The 20,085-nt window shown below is 38.3% G+C and overlaps 1 protein-coding gene across 6 annotated transcripts in view; it reads right to left on the bottom strand.

Moving 5' to 3' along the window:
* LOC18436451 (ARM repeat superfamily protein) overlaps positions 1-9,300 on the bottom strand; it is a 69,799-nt gene extending 60,499 nt beyond the window's left edge. For all 6 annotated transcript variants that reach the window (XR_016040035.1, XR_016040033.1, XM_088845806.1 and 3 more), the window contains exons 1-2: positions 8,723-9,300; positions 6,362-6,454 (exon numbers count right to left, since the gene is read on the bottom strand). Coding sequence is in view for 4 of the 6 variants with exons in the window: in XM_088845806.1 (XP_088701932.1) it covers positions 6,362-6,454; positions 8,723-8,881 (252 nt within the window). In the remaining 2 variants the exon portion in view is untranslated. The remainder of the gene's footprint in view (positions 1-6,361; positions 6,455-8,722) is intronic.
* Positions 9,301-20,085: the final 10,785 nt, after the last annotated feature.

The following is a 20,085-nucleotide window of genomic DNA, read 5'->3' as shown; positions in this document are numbered from 1 at the left end:
CCCCGCCATTAAAATAAGTTTAATTAGGAAGAGAAACTTGAACCATCAATTCGCGGTGAAGCACCATAGCTTAACTACCATAAGCATGAAAGGTGGACAATTTGATCTAGCCAAGAATACACAGCTAAAAAATTTTCTCATCTTATTGTATTTATACCAGCTAGAACACTAACAGATGTCCAAAATTACAACTTTAATTCAAAATAAAACCCAACTACAATCTAGGATTATCACTAGCGTGCTATAAAACTCTTTTTTACAACTAAAATCAAAATACAATACATAAGAATGAATGAACCCACAAAATACCGGATTACCTTGCCAAGGGTTACCCCCAAGCACTTATTACATCCCAATCCAGGTCTCCACCACCAATGGCACACTGGATCCAGGTCATCAACTTTGCCTCACAATTTGGCAAGCATACCCAAACCCTAATCTAATTTATGAAAGCATAAGACAAAACTTTGTTATGGAATAGAGCCACCTTTTACACCTTGGTTTACTAGGGCGTCCCACCCCTTCTTTATGTCTTAGGCATGGCCACCTCTTTTCACCCTAACCTAGAGAGAGAGAGAGAGAGAGAGAGGTGAGATGAGGGAAAGAGAGGAGCACAGATAGAGGCTTGCCACTTAAGGAGAGGAGAGAGAGGTATAGGGAGAGATCTATGTAAGCCCATCCCTCATAGAAGGTATTTATAGTGCAAAACTGGGGTTTCTGGGGTCCAGGGTTTGTCATCTTCTTGAGACTAAATCTTAACTGTCGATCTAAGGAGGCATATGGGGTGAAGAGATATCAGTCAGTCATTCCCTGAATCAGCCATCATGATTAAAGGGACCGTTTTGGAACCATTATCCCTCAGTTTCCTTTGACCCATTCCCATCAAACATTAGATTTTAGGAAAATATAATATAATTTCCAAAAATTCTCAAGTTGTGGAACAACTTACCATTTTTTATTCAATCAATCCTTTCTCACTTGATCAAATATTCTCTAAACCTTTTTCAGATCTTGGTCTTCTTTCTAGAGGACTTGGTCAACAACCAACCAAAGAGAGAGAGAACAAGGTGGAGCGCGAAGGTCCTATGGGACCCAAGTGGGCCCCACACCTCCACGTGTTCGGCCTGATTCGAAATAGGCCCTCACATACCCCAAAACCTTTTAACATAAATATAGCTTTGCATTGGCAGAACCCTGAAAATTCAATTTTTAGCTATCTAAAATTCTTTCTAATAAAATAAAATATACATAGAATTTAAAAATTCATTTTAATGATCCATAATTCAAGACAAACATATCTAAATATAATTCAATGGGAATTGGATCCATCAGGTCAAGGAACATGCGAACTTACCGAGGCACTCCATTTATTAAAGCAATCATGAACTACAATTATCTTTTCAAACTGATCCAATTGAACCCATGACCCACAGCCTATTGCAGGGGTTCATGATTGGTCCATCAAAGTCAGCCAATAAATGAGGAGAACATGATTCTAGTCCATAGATTCCATGTTCCCCCTGAGGACTAGTCCAAATCCCATACAACTTTTGCACACTATCATAATGGGGCAAGGGGTCATCTCTTCCACACATGTACATAATATGCCCCAATAGGCTGCTGCTGCTTCCAGACGGCTATCTAGTGTACATGCTATGCAATGTCTTTGTCGCTCTCGCACCGGTAAACACCCCATACCCAGCTGAGGGAGTCCCAGGAAACCGAAGACCTAAAACCATAAGAACCTAAAACCATCCCAAAACTATCGACCTTAGGATCATCAAATACCTCATAAATCAACTTGTACACAATCTCAACATCCATAACCATGGAAATTAACACCCTGAAGCTCGAACATTATGGACCCTTCAAAAAACAGTCTTTCAGGCCCAAATTTGGTTCCAAATGAAAGTAGAGATCACAAGCTTTCCAACGGCTCAAGAATCGCTCTGATACGATGTACAGTTTGAGGGTTATGGCCTTTCGGAATTTGTTCAAAAAAATGATCATTTAGTCCACAGCGAGACCACAGGCAACGCTGGCACAGGTAGCGCCAACGCCACAGAACAGGGGGGTCCTAACGCCAGCATGACCACCAGCAATGCTTAAAGCCATATCGTTGGGACCCCCAGTGCTTGAGATGGGGGCGGCAACGTTGGCAGCAACAGTGTCCGAAATGATTATCTGAGCCACTGGCCTGAAGACCCGCCTAAAAACAAAGAACGAGAAGTCACGAAAGCGCAGCGTTGGTGGCGGCAACGCTAAAGTTGGGGGTGCCAATGCCAGCCCCAGTCAAACTCATATGTATTGAAGAGTGATTCTACAGCACAAATAATTGAATTGGAATGATTAAAACCTAGATCTGGTGTTGCCAACGCCAGCACTACGGGTTGCAACGCTAAACAAAGTAACCTTCATACACCTCTGGAACAATGTTTTCATTAAATGAAAAGGACCGATAATTGAATTTTAATGATTACAACCCAGAGTTGGTGGTGTCAACACCAGCACTGCAAGTAGCAACGCTGACTAAAGTCTTCTCCATACACTTCATGAACAGTATTTTTATTAATTTAGAAGGACAATCATTAAAAATGAAATCATTGCATTGAGATTTGATAGTGTAAACGCCAAAGTTGAAGTTCGATCTGCTGGAGACATAACAGGAAGCCAGCTCTGTCAACGCCAGCGCTAACGCCCACGTTGGAGGCAGCAGTGTTGAAGAGGGTGTGACGCCGCTGCCAGTGCCAATGCCAACATTGCTGACAGTGGTGCTGGAAATCGGTGAACCCAACTAACACATGACCACCGGAATAGTGTTTTCATTAATGAAAGAAGACGTTTTGGACACGCCTAAGTGACTCATCAACAGCGTTGCCACTGTAGACGTGACTTTCAAATGATTGATGGTACAATAGTGCTAGCGTTAGTAGCACCAACTCTAACATTGCCATCGGTGGCGCTGGGAATCAACGGTCGATGACTGAATCCTCGACCGACTTACAATTCAACAGGACCCTTATCCTCTACCTTTCTTATTGACGAGTTTGCACGCGAAAATGAGGTGGAGGTTGTATTTTCTCAACTGGAATTTTCACACTCTGACGCCCACCATTTATACGTGAAAATTTCAGTAGAGGAAATCCACCCTCCGCCTCATTTTCGCATGCAAACTCGTCTATAGAAAAAGTAGAGGATAAGGGTCCCGTCGAATTATAACCCAAGTGAGGGTTAGTTTGTCGGACCGCTCTTGTACTGACTGTTGGAAAAACCGGCTTGAGGGGAGAAAAATCTAAGAATCCACTAGAATATTTTAAAAAGAGAGTTTTCGATAAGAGATGAGGATATTTGAGAAAAAAGGTTTGAAATAGACAAAAAATAACCAAGTAAAGGAACAAAAAGCCAACCTTAAGCCCTGCTCCCAGGCCCTGCACCCGGAGTTGGTGGCCAGTTCAGAATCGTGCTTGGTGCGCTGACTTTTTCCAGTCTTTTGAAGTACGTCGGGTAGAAGATATTTATATCAGATGGATTGGTATGTGATAGTGTCGAGATTTGGGTTTTAGGATGTCAAGATTAAGACTCGGGCTTAGCTCATTCAGGGGATTGAGTCTTGGATGTGACAGAGTTTTGGCTAAGGTTTGAAGTCTCTAAATGTTGCTCAAATTCGGAGCCCATGGCCCCTATTTATAGAAAAACATTCATTAAATAGTGTCATAAAATTGCAGGTCAATCTGGGCCGTTGATTCCCAAAGCCACCGGTGGCAACGCTAGAGTTGGCACCACCAATGTTGCCACTAATGCACCATCATCATTTCAAAGTCATGTCTACAGTGCCAACGTTGTTGATGATTCATTTAGGCATGTCCAAAACGTCTTTTTTCATTAATGGAAACACTATTTTTGTGGTCATGTGTCGATTGGGTTCACTGATTTTTAGCGTCACTGTCAGCAATGTTGGTGTTGGCACTGACAGTAACGCCATACCCTCTTCAACACTGCTGCCTCTAACGTGGGCGTTGGCACTGGTGAAGCAGTCGTCCTTTCATGTCTCCAGCGTTGCTAGCTCCAACTCTAGCATTGGAATCACCAAATCTCACTTTTATGATTTCATTTCCAATGATTGTCCATCCAAATTAATTAAAATATTGTTCATGAGGTGTATGGAGAAAAGTTTAGTCAGCGTTGCTACCCGCAGTGCTGACATTGGCACCACCAACTCTGGGTTGTAGTCATTCAAATTCAATTATTGGTCCTTTTCATTTAATGAAAACATTGTTTCAGAAGTATATGGAGGAGACGTTTATCAATATTGCTACCTGTAGTGCTGGCATTGACAACACCAGATCTGAGTTTTAATCATTCCAATTCAATCATATGTGCTGCAGAGTCAATGTTCATGACGTTGAGTTTGACTAGGGGTGGCGTTAGCATCGCCAACACTAACGTTAGCACGCCACCAACGTTGTGCTCTCATGACTCTTCGGGCCTTATTTTCCGACGGGTCCTCAAGCCAGTTGTTCAGACAATCATTTTATACACTATTATTGACAGTGTTGCCACCTCCATCTTTGGTTTGGTGGGACCTAACGCTGTGTCCCTGGGTGTTGTGGTTGGTCACACTGGCGTTGGGGTCCTCAGATCTGTGGCGTTGGTGGTCCCCTCTCCAGAGTTGGCAGTAGCCTCGATGGGGACCAAATGGTCATTTTCTCAAACGAATTCTCAAGGGCCATAGCTCTCAAGCATACATCATATCAGAGCGATTCTTGAGCCATTGGAAAGCTTGTGACCTCTACTTTCATTTGGAATCAAATTTAGGCCCGAAAGACTGTTTTCTGAAGGGTGCAAAAAGCTAGAGCTTCAGGGTGCTAGTTTATATGGACTGTGTACAGGTTGATTCTGAGGTACTTAGTAATCCTAAGGTATGTGTTTCTGGGATGTCTTAGGTTATCTATGGTTCCAAGTTTTCAGTTTCCTGAGACTCCTTCAGCCGGGGACCGAGTGTCTACACAATGGCAATGATGAGGATTTGAGCCCTTGTCCTCTCAAGCCAGTCAATCAACACAGGGATCACACAGTCCCCTGGCCGACCACCCTGAGCATCTCTCTGACCTCATCAAGGGATGCCCCTACAAACCCTCCACATTGTGCCATATGTCCAAGGCTAAGGTTTTTTCTATTTTTAGATGTCAACCCAAACCAAGCTCGTCGAAACCTATGTCCTATATGCAAGTTAGAAATGCCATTAGAAATGCCTCCTTTGGTCCCTCTGAACAATAAAATTTTTATCCTGTCGGACCCTACTCCCACTAGAGTTATCACATCACTATAGTCAAAGTTTTACATGCTCTCACAAGGCCTTTAAATAGCCGCAGAACCCCAACAAAGCATGTGAATCCCTTTAAAACATCTCAATCAACAAACGTTACTATGATAAAAAATTCAAGCAATGTCGTGGATGATATGAATGTCACTATCCAATCCTTATACCAATGATTTGGGCTGGCTACATGAATCATGTTCTTCCATTCTTCTCTATGGTCATACACTCAGTAAGAACAAAAGACCATATCTTTTTTTACTACTTCTATCTACATCCTTTTGGGTCTTCCCCTTGCCCTTTTAGAGCCCTCCACTTGAACTAAATCACACCTCCTAACCAATGTTGTATTAGGCCTATGTTGCACATGGCCAACCCACTAAAAGTCTACTTTCCCTCATCTTATCACCTATTGAAGACACACCTAAGTTTCCCCCGCATATATTCATTCCAAATTCTACCCTTTCTTGTCTTGCCAATGATCAATCTCAACATTTTCATCTCAATTATACTCATCCTATAAATATGTTGCTTCTTGACCACCCAACATTCTGTCATATAAAGCATGGCTGGTCTTACAACCGTCCCATAGAATTTCCCCTTCAGTCTCAATGCCATGTGGCGATTACGTAAAACTCCAAATGTACAACTCCACTTCGCCCACTTTGCTCTAATTCTATGTGCGACATCTTCATCAATCTCTCCATTCTCCAGGATTATTGACCCTAGATATCAGAAACAATCTCTTTTAGGTAGTTCTTGACCATCAATCTTAACTACTTCCTCATTTCTACTCTTATTATTACCAAACTTGTATTCCATCTATTTTGTCATAGTCCAGGGATGATATGAATATGTTCTTAAAATAATTGTATCATGATACTTGTAAGCTGCAAAACTTGATAGAAACATTGGAGTATCATTAACAGCAAGAACTTTTTTAAATAAACAAAATCAACATCAAGAATGGATTCCTATTCCACCGTAAACCCATTAATGGAAACCAATGCAAGTTATAGGACATGGTTAAACAATGAGATTTACCAAATGGCAGATATCAATAAACACATCAGATGCTTCCACACTCTTTGGTAGGCTACCCAACAATTGCACGAGTAGCATCACATCTGATGCCACCTGAAAGCATGAATATAACAAAATTATAAAGTCTGCAACAACTGTCACAAGGCACATAAAACAAAACCAGCTTAACAGATAAACAATTTGACAGACTAAAAGTGCAGCAATATCAAGAAAAAAAACCATATATTATTAGGCTAATCCATACATAAATCAACTAAGAATATAACATATTCTTCAAGTAAAAAATTTGAAAGTGTGTTCATTACTATATAATGTTGTGACCATGTTATCAGAAAAGACCTAAGTTTCCTGCTTATAGAAGTATTAACACTTTTTAATTTGGTAGTACAAATCCTCTAACCAAATCGAACAACTCGCAACTTCTTACTCTTCTACATATTTTCAGTGAAAAATCACCAAATTTCTGAAAAAATCTTGGAATTTCAGAGGACAAGTAAACTCTAGGGGGTCGTTCCAAGTATCCATTACAAGGAAACATATTACAAGAAAATCTAGCATTTTCGGTGTTTGGGTACATCTAAAGAGTAAGGAAATGAAAATAGATTACACATCATTTCCCCATATATCGTAAAAACTATTACACGTGGGTAAGGTAAGAAATTAATTACAGGATGTGACAGGTAATTGTTTACGCGCCATTTCTCCAAATCCCTTCGCTGCTAACTCAACCTCTCTTCTCTATCCCTCTTCGAGCCTCCATTCTCTGTGTTCTCTCTCTGTACAAGCAAATCGTGCAAGTAACCTCTGCGAGCAAATTTGCTACCTCTCTCTCTCGAAGCAACAAATATGGAGCAACCTCAAGCAAAATTGTTGTCTCTCTCTCTCTCTTGGAGCAACCTCTCTCACCCTATTCGAAGTCAGTATCTGTCTCTCTTACCGTGTCCAAGTAAGAGCAATTCCTCTCTCTCTATGTTAAAATTAGGTTTTTACTTATTTTTCTATAACATAAATCTGCCCTAAAAAATTTAGGGCTTTCATTTTTTCTAATGCCCTATAAAAGTAGGATTTGGTGGGTAAATGATTCTTCCAACAGTAAACATCTTACAGGCCAAAGGGGTTGATTTGAAGAGGTAAGATTAGGTTGATTTGGTTCGTTCTTTGTTACTCTAGTTTCCATAAAATCAATAAAGTTATAGGTTGATTTGGCTCGTTCTTGTTATTTTAGTTTACATAAATCAGTAATTATGAAAGGTTTCAAAAATCTTGATCATGGGGTTATCACACAGTAGTTACCAATATTTATTTCATAAGGTCAATCATTTTTCTTTTTGGGTTTTGGTTATATGATAATTGCTTTTTGTATGTGGGTATCTCTCTATGGAATTTCTTTTGAGATTTTTGTATGATTCATCATTTGGGAATCTCTCTCTTGAGTTTTTCGAGCTCTTTTTCTGAATCCTGATATGGGCTCTCTCTTTACAATTTAGGAAATTTCTTTGGAGTTTAGGTTATATCTGATATGAACAACAATAATTATTTTCATACTCTCTTATATGAATTTTGGCGCATTCTTTTTATAATCAAGGTGAGCTACATACTGCTGAAATTAAACAGAGTATGATAACATTAGTAAATCTTATTGGAACAATGACAATTTTATTTCACGTTCTCATTCTCTCTTTAAAATGATGATGATTAATATCAATATTTTGCGTTCTCTCTATCTTTGGAATGGTGATTATTAATACTTTTATTTTTCTCTCTCTCTCTAGAACGGTGATGATGTTATTATTAGAAAATCTTTTGGAATTGTGTAATTATGACTTTAATTCCGCATTTCGGTGGAATTTTGTAACAAAAGAAAGAAATGATAGTTTATAAGTGAGTGCTTGTAACATGTTGGTAATGGATTCCTATATTTCTTCCACACATAGCCCAACAATAGCAATATATTTCCCAAATTTCATCTAAATACTACCCAAACAGTAACAAGCCCTGGTAATGTATTACGCCATTAATATATTCCCAAGTTGCATCTAAATACTACCCAAAACAGTAACAATCTATGGTAATGTATATGCAGTAATGTATTACGCCAGTAATATATTTTACAGACAATATATTTCCAGATATCCAAACGATCTCTAGAGGTATGAGTGATTTCCTAACATTTTCTACTTTTACAAAATTCCTCTTTTCCAATTTCCTGAAGATAAATCAACAAACAGTGATGTGAATACAAACGAGAGCCAATGCATCCGAGCAGCCTTAATCTATTCCCTGCATCAATCCTTATAATTGCTGCAGAAAACTGATGAGAACGTGCAATGTAGAGAAAGAATTAGGGTAGGGTATTCATACTTCATGGGAAGGAAGATGTGGAGCTGCAGGCGATATGGATTTGGCTTGAGAGAGAAGGTCTCGAAGGAGCAATAAAACAGTTGCAGGAGCAGGAGACGTAAGCATCTCGTCCCTCAGAGTAAGAAACGCAGTCCTCCATGACCTAGCCCTGGTCGCCATCTTCTCTTCTCTTAAAAACCTAAATTCGCAATTACAAAGCACCAGAAAACCAGTCTACCATGACCTCGCCCATATCCATCGATTTCCTATGTTCACAAAAGCCCTAATTTACCTGGAGAAATACAGTTTCTCCATTACCATCCATGAAATTATCCATCTTCCCTGTTCACGAAAACCTTGATTTGCAGTGTAAGACGCAGGCCCCGCCATGCCCCTTGATTTAGAGTTACCATCTCAACTGTTTCTATATGAACCTGAAAGTGTAAACCAGGGTACTTGGCCACGGCCGTCCGTGAATAGAACGAAAGCACCAATCACGGTTACCGCGCTAATGTTTCTCTGGCACGTGCAAGTTAAAGAAAGAGTGCTCGTTTCTACGGCACTTGCGAGAAGGAAAGAGTGCTTGTGGGTAATTTCCTATGGAGCTCTAATTTTTCATTTTATTTTATGGTAGAATCTCTTTTTATTTTATTTTTTTAAGTAGAATCAAAAAATCTTTAATTTTTCATTTTATTTCATGGTAGGCTCTTTTTCTATTTTTCTTTTAAGCGACATCAAAAAATCCCTAAGGATTTCAGCCTACCCATAATCTCTTATCTTCCTCATTTATTCGCTTTTGATCATAAAAATTAGTCTCAACAAAAAATTTTATACCATTTCAACTTAATATGAGAGAGATAAGAAGCCCTCATCGTGGCATTGAGCTGAAAAGAAAAAAATTATAATAAAAAATATTTTTGAAACGTTTTGGATTAAAGATATAATGGGATGGGTTAAAAAAGTTTTTGGGTTAAAAAAGTTCTTGAAACATTTTTTGGTTGAAATGATATAAAACAGTTTGTTGAGGCTGATTTTTATGGTAAAAAATGAATAAATTTAGGGAGATAAGAGATGAAGGGTACGGTGAAATTCATAAAGATTTCTTTATGATGCTTGAAAAAAAATGGAAGGAGGGTCGACCATGAAATAAGATAGATAATTAGGGTTCTGTAAAAAATTTATCCTTAAGGAAAATTTATCCGATTACAAAAAAAGAAACTATAAGATACTTTTGATATAAGGAGGTAACAAAAACTTTTGTTGATAGATTTTAAATTGGGTGGTATTAAGATTGTGACTGATTAGATTAAAAGTTTAAAAAAAAATTCTACTTCGTGACACAACTCAAGTCGTCTAATTTGATATTTAATGATTAAAAGTAATGGTAACCTCTTTATAACAAAGATAAATAGTCTCGTAACGTGAGGATCAAGGTCTTTCACTCCTTAACACACCTTTGGTTCACTTCTCCTCTCTATTCTCTCACACTCACCCTCTTGACCTGTATCATCCTCACTCCGACTTGCCAACCTCTAAGCTTTAACGCCGGTTTTGGGTGTTTCGAGCTCAATGGACCCCAAGGTGGGTGCCTAACTGTTCATACCTGAAAATGGAAGGCGAGATGACTTGTAGTCTACTTTGTCTTGATTTGCATTAAACAAATAAAATAAAGAGATCGAAAGTGAGAATGGGTTCCATCAAATAACAAATTGTAAGAAGTTGGTTTCATAGCTTTCATTTCATAATTTGTCCGTTGCGCATGCTTGATATTCGCTCAAACAACACTGGAATGCTTGAAAAGAGTTTTAGTTGGTGTGAGCTAGACACATATGCCCAACATCCATAGTTGGGGCACAGATCAGACAAGGTGAGCTCATGTTGGCTTTTCTCCATAGTCACTTGAAGCTACTTGAACGAGAGAAACATTTAAACTTGAATTTGAGGAGTTTATGCATTGAGGTCTAAAGAAGCCTAGGGTTTGAACTCGACACCAGGTTTGGTTTACTTGAGGCTTAGTCTAGGTTCTCTAGATTTTTAGAGGTCTCTTAAGTTTCGTGGGGTTACAGGGTGTTTACAACAAAATCTAAGAGAAATGCCTAAGAACTTCCTCTCCTATAAATGCTCTAAATGTTATAAAAAATTAAATAAAATGATAGAGAATCGGCGTCTATGTTGAATTGCAATCTGAAGACAAATCAATCTCAAAGGACCAATGGTTCCTTGAATTGTCAGCAGCGCAGGGTAATCTATGCACGAAAACAACAACTCAAAAAGAAAAATAAATAACTGAAATTAAAGAGACAAAGGAAAGGAAATTGCTTCTTATTTGGAGTCAGGTCCATTGGCTCAGCGCTTAGATTAGAAGCCCGGATCAGACCACACTTTTATGTTTATTAGCCTTATCCATCCTAAGACAATTAACTAAAATAATTTATCTACAAATTAGATTAGAATGGAAAAGGCCTTTAGGTTTATGCTTTCAAGACTTTTGGATTTAATCTTCTTCAAGGTTTCTTGGTTCCTTCATGGCTGGAAAAGGAACGTGGTTGCAGAAACGGTGTTTTAAAACTAGGCTTTGCAGGCTTAGATCGAAAGTTTGGGATTAGGGTCTCTAAGGCTCGAGATTCTATCTCTCATTTCATTATTTATAGAACATTCTAAAAAAAATTTAGGCCGTCCATCTATCAATAATGCGAGTCTGCGTTGCATAACACTACACTGGCAAGTTCAAGCCACTTTTGCGGCATAGTCGGTTCCTTTTTTATTTTTCAATGTTGTAGTCCTAGTTTTCTTACTATTATGATCTGGTAGAGTCCACCCTAGTTCCCTTCCCTTCTAAGAGTTGGAAGTCGTAATGTTTTAAGAGATTTAGATATGATATTTTAGTATATTATCTAACGTGTATGGATTGTAATTAATAGTGCACTAGGAAATATCAAACTAGTATCCGCAATGGTTTATTAAGCATAATATGTTTATTTCCCTATAGTTTTAGGGAGTAATTTAAAAATCGGAGACTCGCCCGAGTCAGCACGGGAATCACCAATATGGCGTCATACACCGGGTGAGAACTGGTCATGTCACATTTCACCGATTCGCTGGGTTCTAAACCGCCCGAGTCAGCACAGGAATCGCCAATATGGCATCATACACCGGGTGAGCACTGGTCATGTCACATCATGTCACCACGGGAATCGCCACTATGACATCATACACCGGTGAGAACCGATCATTCCTGCAACTATGACATCATACACCGGTGAGAACTGGTCATTCCCTCCAATATGACATCATACACCGATGAAAACCACCTGCCATTCCGATCAATATGACATCATACACCGGTGAAAACCAATCACATGACATCACATTTCTCCAATTCTAAGTCACATGTGGCAAGCCTTCCACCCTGAGAATCGATCATTCCCGCCAGTATGACATCATACACCGGTGAGAACCAGTCACATGACGTCACATTTTTCCGGTTCTCAGTCACATGTAGCAAGCCTTCAACCCCAAGAACCGGTCATTCCGGTCAATATGACAGCATACACGGTTAGAACCAGTCATTCCGATCAATATGACATCAAACATCAGTGAGAACCAATCACATGACGTCACATTTCTCCCAGTCAGAAATAATCACATGACGTCACATTTCTCCGATTCTCAGTCACATGTAGAACCAATCTCATGACATCACATTTCTCCGGTTCTCAGTCACATGTGGCAAGCCTTCAACCCCAAGAACCGGTCATTCCCGCCAATATGACATCATACACCTGTGAGAACAGGTCACATGACGCCACATTTCTCCGATTCTCAATCACAAGTGGCAAGCCTTCAACCTCGAGAACCAATCATTCCGGTCAATATGACATTATACAGTCATATGTGGCAGGCCTTCAACCCCGAGAAACAGTCATTCCGGTCATTATGGCACCATACACCGGTGAGAATCAGTCATTCCGATCAATATGACATCATACACTGGTGAGAACCAATCATATGACGTCACATTTCATTTGTCTAGTTCTCAGTCACATGTAGAACCAATCACATGACGTCACATTTCTCCAGTTCTCAGTCACATGTGGCAAGCCTTCAACCCCCACATGACGTCACATTTCTCCGGCTCTCAGTCACATGTGGCAAGCCTTCAACCCCCACATGACGTCACATTTCTCTGGTTCTCAATCACATGTGGCAAGCCTTCAACCCCGAGAACCGGCCATTCCTGCCAATATGACATCCTACACCGGCGACAATCGGTCACATGACATCACATTTCTCCGGTTCTCAATTACATGTGGCAAGCCTTCAACCCCGAGAACCGGTCATTCCAGTCAATATGATATCATACAGTCACATGTGACAAGCCTTCAACCCTGAGAACCGGTCATTCCGGTCAATATGACATCATACACCGGTGAGAACCAGTCATTCCAGTCAATATGACATCATACACCGGTGAGAACAAATCACATGACATCACATTTCATTTCTCCGGTTCTCAGTCACATGTAGAACCAATCACATGACGTCACATATCTCTGGTTCTCAGTCACATGTGGCAAGCCTTCAACCCCCACATGACGTCACATTTCTCCGGTTCTCAGTCACATGTGGCAAGCCTTCAACCCCGAGAACCGGTCATTCCAGCCAATATGACATCATACACTGGTGAGAACCGATCACATGACATCACATTTCTCCAGTTCTTAGTCACATGTGGCAAGCTTTCAACCCCGAGAACCGATCATTCCGGTCAATATGACATTATACAGTCACATGTGGCAAGTCTTCAACCCCGAGAACCAGTCATTCCGGTCAATATGACATCATATACCGGTGAGGACCAGTCATTCCGGTCAATATGACATCATACACCGGTGAGGACCAATCATTCCGGTCTACTATGACATCATACACCGGTGAAAACCAATCACATGACGTCACATTTCATTTGTCCGGTTCTCAGTCACATGTAGAACCAATCACATGACGTCACATTCTCCAGTTCTCAGTCACATGTGGCAAGCCTTCAAGCCCCATATGACGTCACATTTCTCCGGTTCTCAGTCACATGTGGCAAGCCTTCAACCCCGAGAACCGATCATTCCTGCCAATATGACATCATACACTGGTGAGAACTGATCACATGACGTCACATTTTTCCGATTCTTAGTCACATGTGGCAAGCCAAGAACTGGTCATTTCGATCAATATGACATCATAAACTGGTGAGAACCAGTTTTATTTCGGTCAATATGACATCATACACCAGTGAGAACTAATCACATGACATCACATTTCTCTCGGTGAGAACTAATCACATGACGTCACATTTCTTCGATTCTCAGTCACATGCAAAACCAATCACATGACATCACATTTCTCTAGTTCTCAGTCACATGTAGAACCAATCACATGACGCCACATTTCTTCTGGTGAGAACCAATCACATGACGTCACATTTCTCCAGTTCTCAGTCACATATAGAACCAATCACATGACGTCACATTTCTCCGGTTCTCAGTCACATATAGAACCTATCACATGACGTCACATTTCTCTGGTTCTCAGTCACATGTGGCTAGCCTTCAACCCCGAGAACCCCAAGAACCGACCCCGAGAATCGATTATTTTGGCCAATATGACATCATACACCGGTGAGAACCGGCCACATGACATCACATTTCTCCGGTTCTCAGTCACATGTGACAGGCCTTCAACCTCGAGAACTGGTCATTCCGGTCAATATGACATCATCCAACGATGAGAACCAATCACATGATGTTCTAAATCACATGTGGCAAGCTTTCAACCCCAAGAACTGGTCATTCCGGTCAATATGACATCATACACTCGTGAGAACCAATCATTCCAGTCAATATGACATCATACACCGGTGAGAACCAGTCATTCCGGTCAATATGGCCTTCAACCCCGAGAATTGGTCATTCCTGTCAATATGATATCATACACTGGTTCTCAATCACATGTGGCAAAACCCAACGGCATCGCAGGGCCTTCAACCCTGAGAACTGGTCATTCCGGTCAATATGACGTCATACACTAGTGAGAACCAGTCATTTCGATCAATATGACATCATACACCGGTGAGAACCAGTCATTCTGGTCAATATGACATCATACACCGGTGAGAACCAGTCATTTCGGGCAATATGACATCATACACAGGTGAGAACTAGTCATTCCGGTCAATATGATTGGTCATTCCAGTCAATATGACATCATACACCGGTGAGAACCAATCATTTCGGTTAATATGACATCATACACAGGTGAGAACCAATCATTCCGGTCAATATGACATTATACACCGGTGAGAACCAATCACATGACGTCCCATTTCTCCGATTCTTAGTCACATGTAGAACCAGTCATTTCGGTCAATATGACATCATACACCGGTGAGAACCAGTCATTTTCGATCAATATGACATCATACACTGGTGACAACCATTCACATGACGTCCCATTTCTTCGGTTCTTAGTCACATGTAGAACCCATCACATGATCACATGACGTCACATTTCTCTGGTTTCCACAAATTGATGAAAAAAATGAAAGTTAACAATGTAGTACCCTCGTTTCTTATTGGATTCCTAAAAGACAACATATATAATGAATTTTAATAATTTTTTTGGATTTTTTTAAAGCTTAATCCGACCTAGTCGTAAGATTCCTGATTCGGATAGCCGATTCACCGATCCATATGGGTTTTTTGAGTACCCGATCTGGGGCACCGATCTGTTTTTTAAACCACTGGTTCTAGGTGATTAATGGCTTAGATTTTAATTTCAAGTTGTTAAAAATATAGCCAATTCTAGAGTGGATGTCTACAATTGTCGCTCTTTGATACTCATTTGATACAAAACAAGAAGGATGTGTGTCAAAGAAATAGACATTTGAAACTGATAAAATGGAAACTGGAATTCCTAATATAAGATGCTGAGAGGGTGATGACCTATTAGAGCTCATCAAAACATAACGCCATCTTGAATAATCATCCAGGACCATTATCTTGAATATTTTAGTTGAATCTGAGCATTTCTCTAGATATTTTTATGTGTTAACCATATCGGGCTCTAAAAAATGAGCTCCGTCTCCGTCATGCCATTTGATTCCAAGCTTTAATATTCTTTTAAGATGGAATTTGAATTTGATTGTATTTCTAATTGCCTTTATCCCTTGGGTTTTAGGGTCCTATGATTCTAAGAATCTTAAGAGTTTTTGTTAGGACCACTTATTTAAAAAGTTTCTCTAAAGGCTTTTATTAAGTTCCAACTTATTTCCCTCCAGATTGGATTAGGCGATGAATGGGATAGAGGTCGTCATTTGTGGGCTTTGATCCAACAAATTCATTTTAAAAAACATTTAAAAAGATTTTAAAAAGTGGGGGAGAACTTGAAAACAGATATTGATGCGGTTCTTACGATTTAAACAAATAAATAAGATTCTTAAAATCATAAGATATAGAGTTTCGAAAACATCCAAATGGGGACTGTTCCTTAGATGGAATTTGAAAATTTAAAACAAAAAACTATAAAATTTTAAAGAATGGGAGATTTTAGAAAAACGGGTAACAATTGGCCCCCTAACAATCATGGAAGTTTCACCTGAGCAGTTTAAAGTTGTATAACGATGGATGTATTTATCCGATTAGTTTACCATCTTATGGATGTGGATATATCTATTTAATTGTCAGTTGATTAGTTTAACCTTATATGGAGATGGACATATCAAAACAATTTAATTTCATGCCCAGGACATATTTACGTAGTTTAAGGTCATGTGGGGGATGTATTCAAATAAGGGTGTGGTTTGTATAGAGCCTAACTTCAAATAGTGTCGAAAAATGTGGTTTCAATACTAGAAATCTTTTTGATAGCCTTAAAATATGTTTTTAGCTTAAAGCTTAAAAAATAGTGTAGATCGAGAGATCTATAAAAACTTGAAAATCTTTAAACTTGACGATCCAAAAATGCGTTACAAAATACGTTATTTCTAAAACTTGAAATCCATTACAAAATACATTATTTTCAAAACTTGAAATCCATTACAAAATACACTATTTTCAAAACTTGAAATCTATTTTTATCTCATGTCCATGCATCTTGATGTCGAGAAGATCAATTTGAGGATATTTAGGCATCAAAACAACCTCTTCTAGTGAAATTTTTTAGGTAGGCTTGAATTTGATTGTTTAGAGCCTCGATGGAAACTCACCGAGTCGGCATGGAATCGGACGCGATTCAACCTGATAATCGGTGACGCGATTCAACCCGATAATCGGTGTGGGTGGGAATCGACCTGAGAATCGGTGGGAAATCGGGCGTGTCTAGAAGCGACGGGCATCCGGGGCATACAACATTTGGAATCGGACGCGATTCGACCTGATAATCGGTGTCGATGGGAATCGACCTGAGAATCGGTGGGCATCGGGGGTGTCTAGAAGCGACGGGCGTCCGGGGCGTACAACATTAAGTGTGTGCCACATGACCATATAACAACATCACTCACATAATTAGTTGTGCACATCACCCACCTACCAGCACAATGTCGTTAATGAGCAGCCATCAAAGACAATTTATATCATATGAATCTTCTTCAAACCTTCGATGTGGGATAATTCCCAAAACAATGGGTATGAGAATTTTATAATGGGAAAATATCGCATTATCCCCTATTTTTAACTTTCATATCTCACGAGACCCAAGAATTGAAAATATTACTTGTAAGCAAAGGGTCTCCATCTTTTCTATCTTACAACCTCCTGGATCCCTTTGACCATAAATTTTTGACCCAAACAAACACTAAAATGACACCCTATTCATACTCCATCTCTCTCTCTTCGCTTCTTGGTGAGTTTACCAGCCAAGGGGTTTAGCTTGAGCTCGAACACGAGCACACCTTTTTATGTGTGAGAAAGAGATGGAGTTTGGGTTTTAGAGAGAGAGATGGACTTTGGGTTTTAGAGAGAGATGGAGTTTTAGAGAGAGAAATAGATGGAGTTTGAGTTTTAGGGAGAGAGATGGAGTTTTGAGAGAGAGAGACAATGATGTGAGAGAGAAATGGAGTTTGGAATTTAGAGAGAGATGAAGTTTTAGATAGATAGAGATATATAGTCATTTCATAAGTTGTTGATGTCAATAATACATGTTCAAAAGGGTTTAAGGGGTTGGAAGATAGAAAAGATGAAGTCATTTTGCTTACAAGTAACATTTTCAATTTTTGGGTCTGATGAGATATAAAAGTTTAAAATAGAGGATAATAGGATATTTTTCCTTTTATAAATAGCCATCTCTCTCTCATATGTGTATTATTATTTAAAGGTACGGCTTGTATAGAGCCTAGGCTCTAAACAATCAAATTAGAGCCTACCTTCAAAAAATGTTGAGAAATGTGGTTTCAATATTGAAAATCTTTGTGATAGCCTTAAAATATATTTTCAATTTTATTTATAAAGTTTAAAGCTTCAAAAATATTGTAGATCGACAGATCTATGAAAACTTGAAAATCTTGAAAATTAATGGTCCAAAATTGCGTTATAAAATAGACTATTTCCACAACTTGAAATCCATTTTTTTTCTCATGTCCATGCATCTTGATGTTGAGATGATCAATTTGAGGATATTTGGGAGTCAAAACAGCCTTTTCTAGTGAAATTTTTGAGGTAGGCTCTTATTTGATTGTTTAGAGCCTCGGCTTTATCTAAACTTTCCCATTATATAATAGTGTATATGTATAAAGTAAACTACATAATTTATAAATAGCTCTCTCTCTCTTATGTATATTGTATAAAGTGAATTACATACTTTATATGTATAAAATAAATTACATACTATAAAGTAAATTGCATACTTTATAAATACCTCTCTCTCTCTCATATGTATAATGGTGTACAAATTAAATATTTTATAAATAGATCTCTCTCTTATATAATGACATCTATCAAATGAAATAGTCCATAATTCTTTTCATTTGTTTTGAAGATTTAATTATATGATTAATAATTAATTAAGTAGTTAATTGAGATTAAAAATTAGTACTAGCTCATAGGATATTAAAAAACTACAAATAATACTAATTCTCGTTTATTGAATATTAAAAAATATTAGTTTATAAGAGAAAAAAATAACGCATACCACTTTGGAATTTATTTCTACATTGATAACCAAATTTTTTATTTTATTTATTTTAATTTATTTGCATTATGAATAATGTGATGTATTAATTTTTCTTCCAGTTGTCAATAATACATTTTAAATTAGATGACATTATAAGATATTTTAAATTTGTTATTATTTGTATAATAAATAAACTATAAAATATAAACCAACAATTTTCAATTTCAGTATATAATTTAGTTAGTTAGGTTGTAATAATTTCGGATTATAATTAGTTAGGTTTTAATAATTTGGGTTTGTTTTTAGCGGATTAGGGTTTTCGAGATTTTAGTGGCCATTTTTTCATTGATTTAATCTATTTTTTATTGTAGTCTAGTATGATTATATACTTCATCCATGATAATTCTATTGATTTTTCTTTTGTGTGATGTAAATTTAATAGTTAACATATGTTCATACAGGGAAAGAACATCTCAATATTCACATGTTGATGAAAAAAATGAAAGTTAATAATGTAGTACCCCCATTTTTATTAGATTCATAAAAAACAACATTTAGAATGAATTTTAATAATTTGTTTGGATTTTTTAATGCTTAATTCCCAATAACCTATAACCTAAGCCATAAGGAATTATACGAGTGTAGTGATCCCCAAAACACCCTAACTATGGTTAGATTCTTATACAGTTTTCACCATCTCACTATTCCCAAAAACAACACCTCCCTATATCCAGGTTATTGCCCGAATAATAATATCATAACACTCCTAGAGTCAGTTGGACTCCCGTAGGAATAAGAGTAAAATTCAGAGATTATATCTGATAATAGAAACACTCCTAGTACTAGTCAGATTCCCAAGGAATCAAAGCAGGATTCAGAGGTTATACAATGTGACATTGTATCTTTGGGATCTGGAGGCATGAGAGGAGCTCGCTTTCTTCAAAGTTTTGATCACTCCTACCCGATACAAGTCTGAGATGCAATAAGGTCTTTGGTGAAAATCCCCAAGGATATATCTAGATCAAAGTCTTCTTGAGCTACTGAGTTGCATGCTCAGAAACTCATAAAAAATCACAGCAAAATATATTGATTACACTGTCAAATTGGTCATGAACACAAGAGCTCAATTTGATAGTAAATAAAAAGAAATATCTAGAAAATACTTATCCTATTTCAAATGCTACAGACTCCATGGATTATTTTAGCAAGTTCAAAACCTCATACCC

Source organism: Amborella trichopoda, chromosome 9, assembly GCF_054954075.1.
Source record: "Amborella trichopoda isolate Santa Cruz 75 chromosome 9, AtrichopodaSantaCruz75HAP2 v2.0, whole genome shotgun sequence".
Lineage (NCBI taxonomy): Eukaryota > Viridiplantae > Streptophyta > Magnoliopsida > Amborellales > Amborellaceae > Amborella > Amborella trichopoda.
The sequence above is the reverse complement of the archived record's forward strand: the minus strand, read 5'-3'. Positions and strand labels throughout refer to the sequence as shown.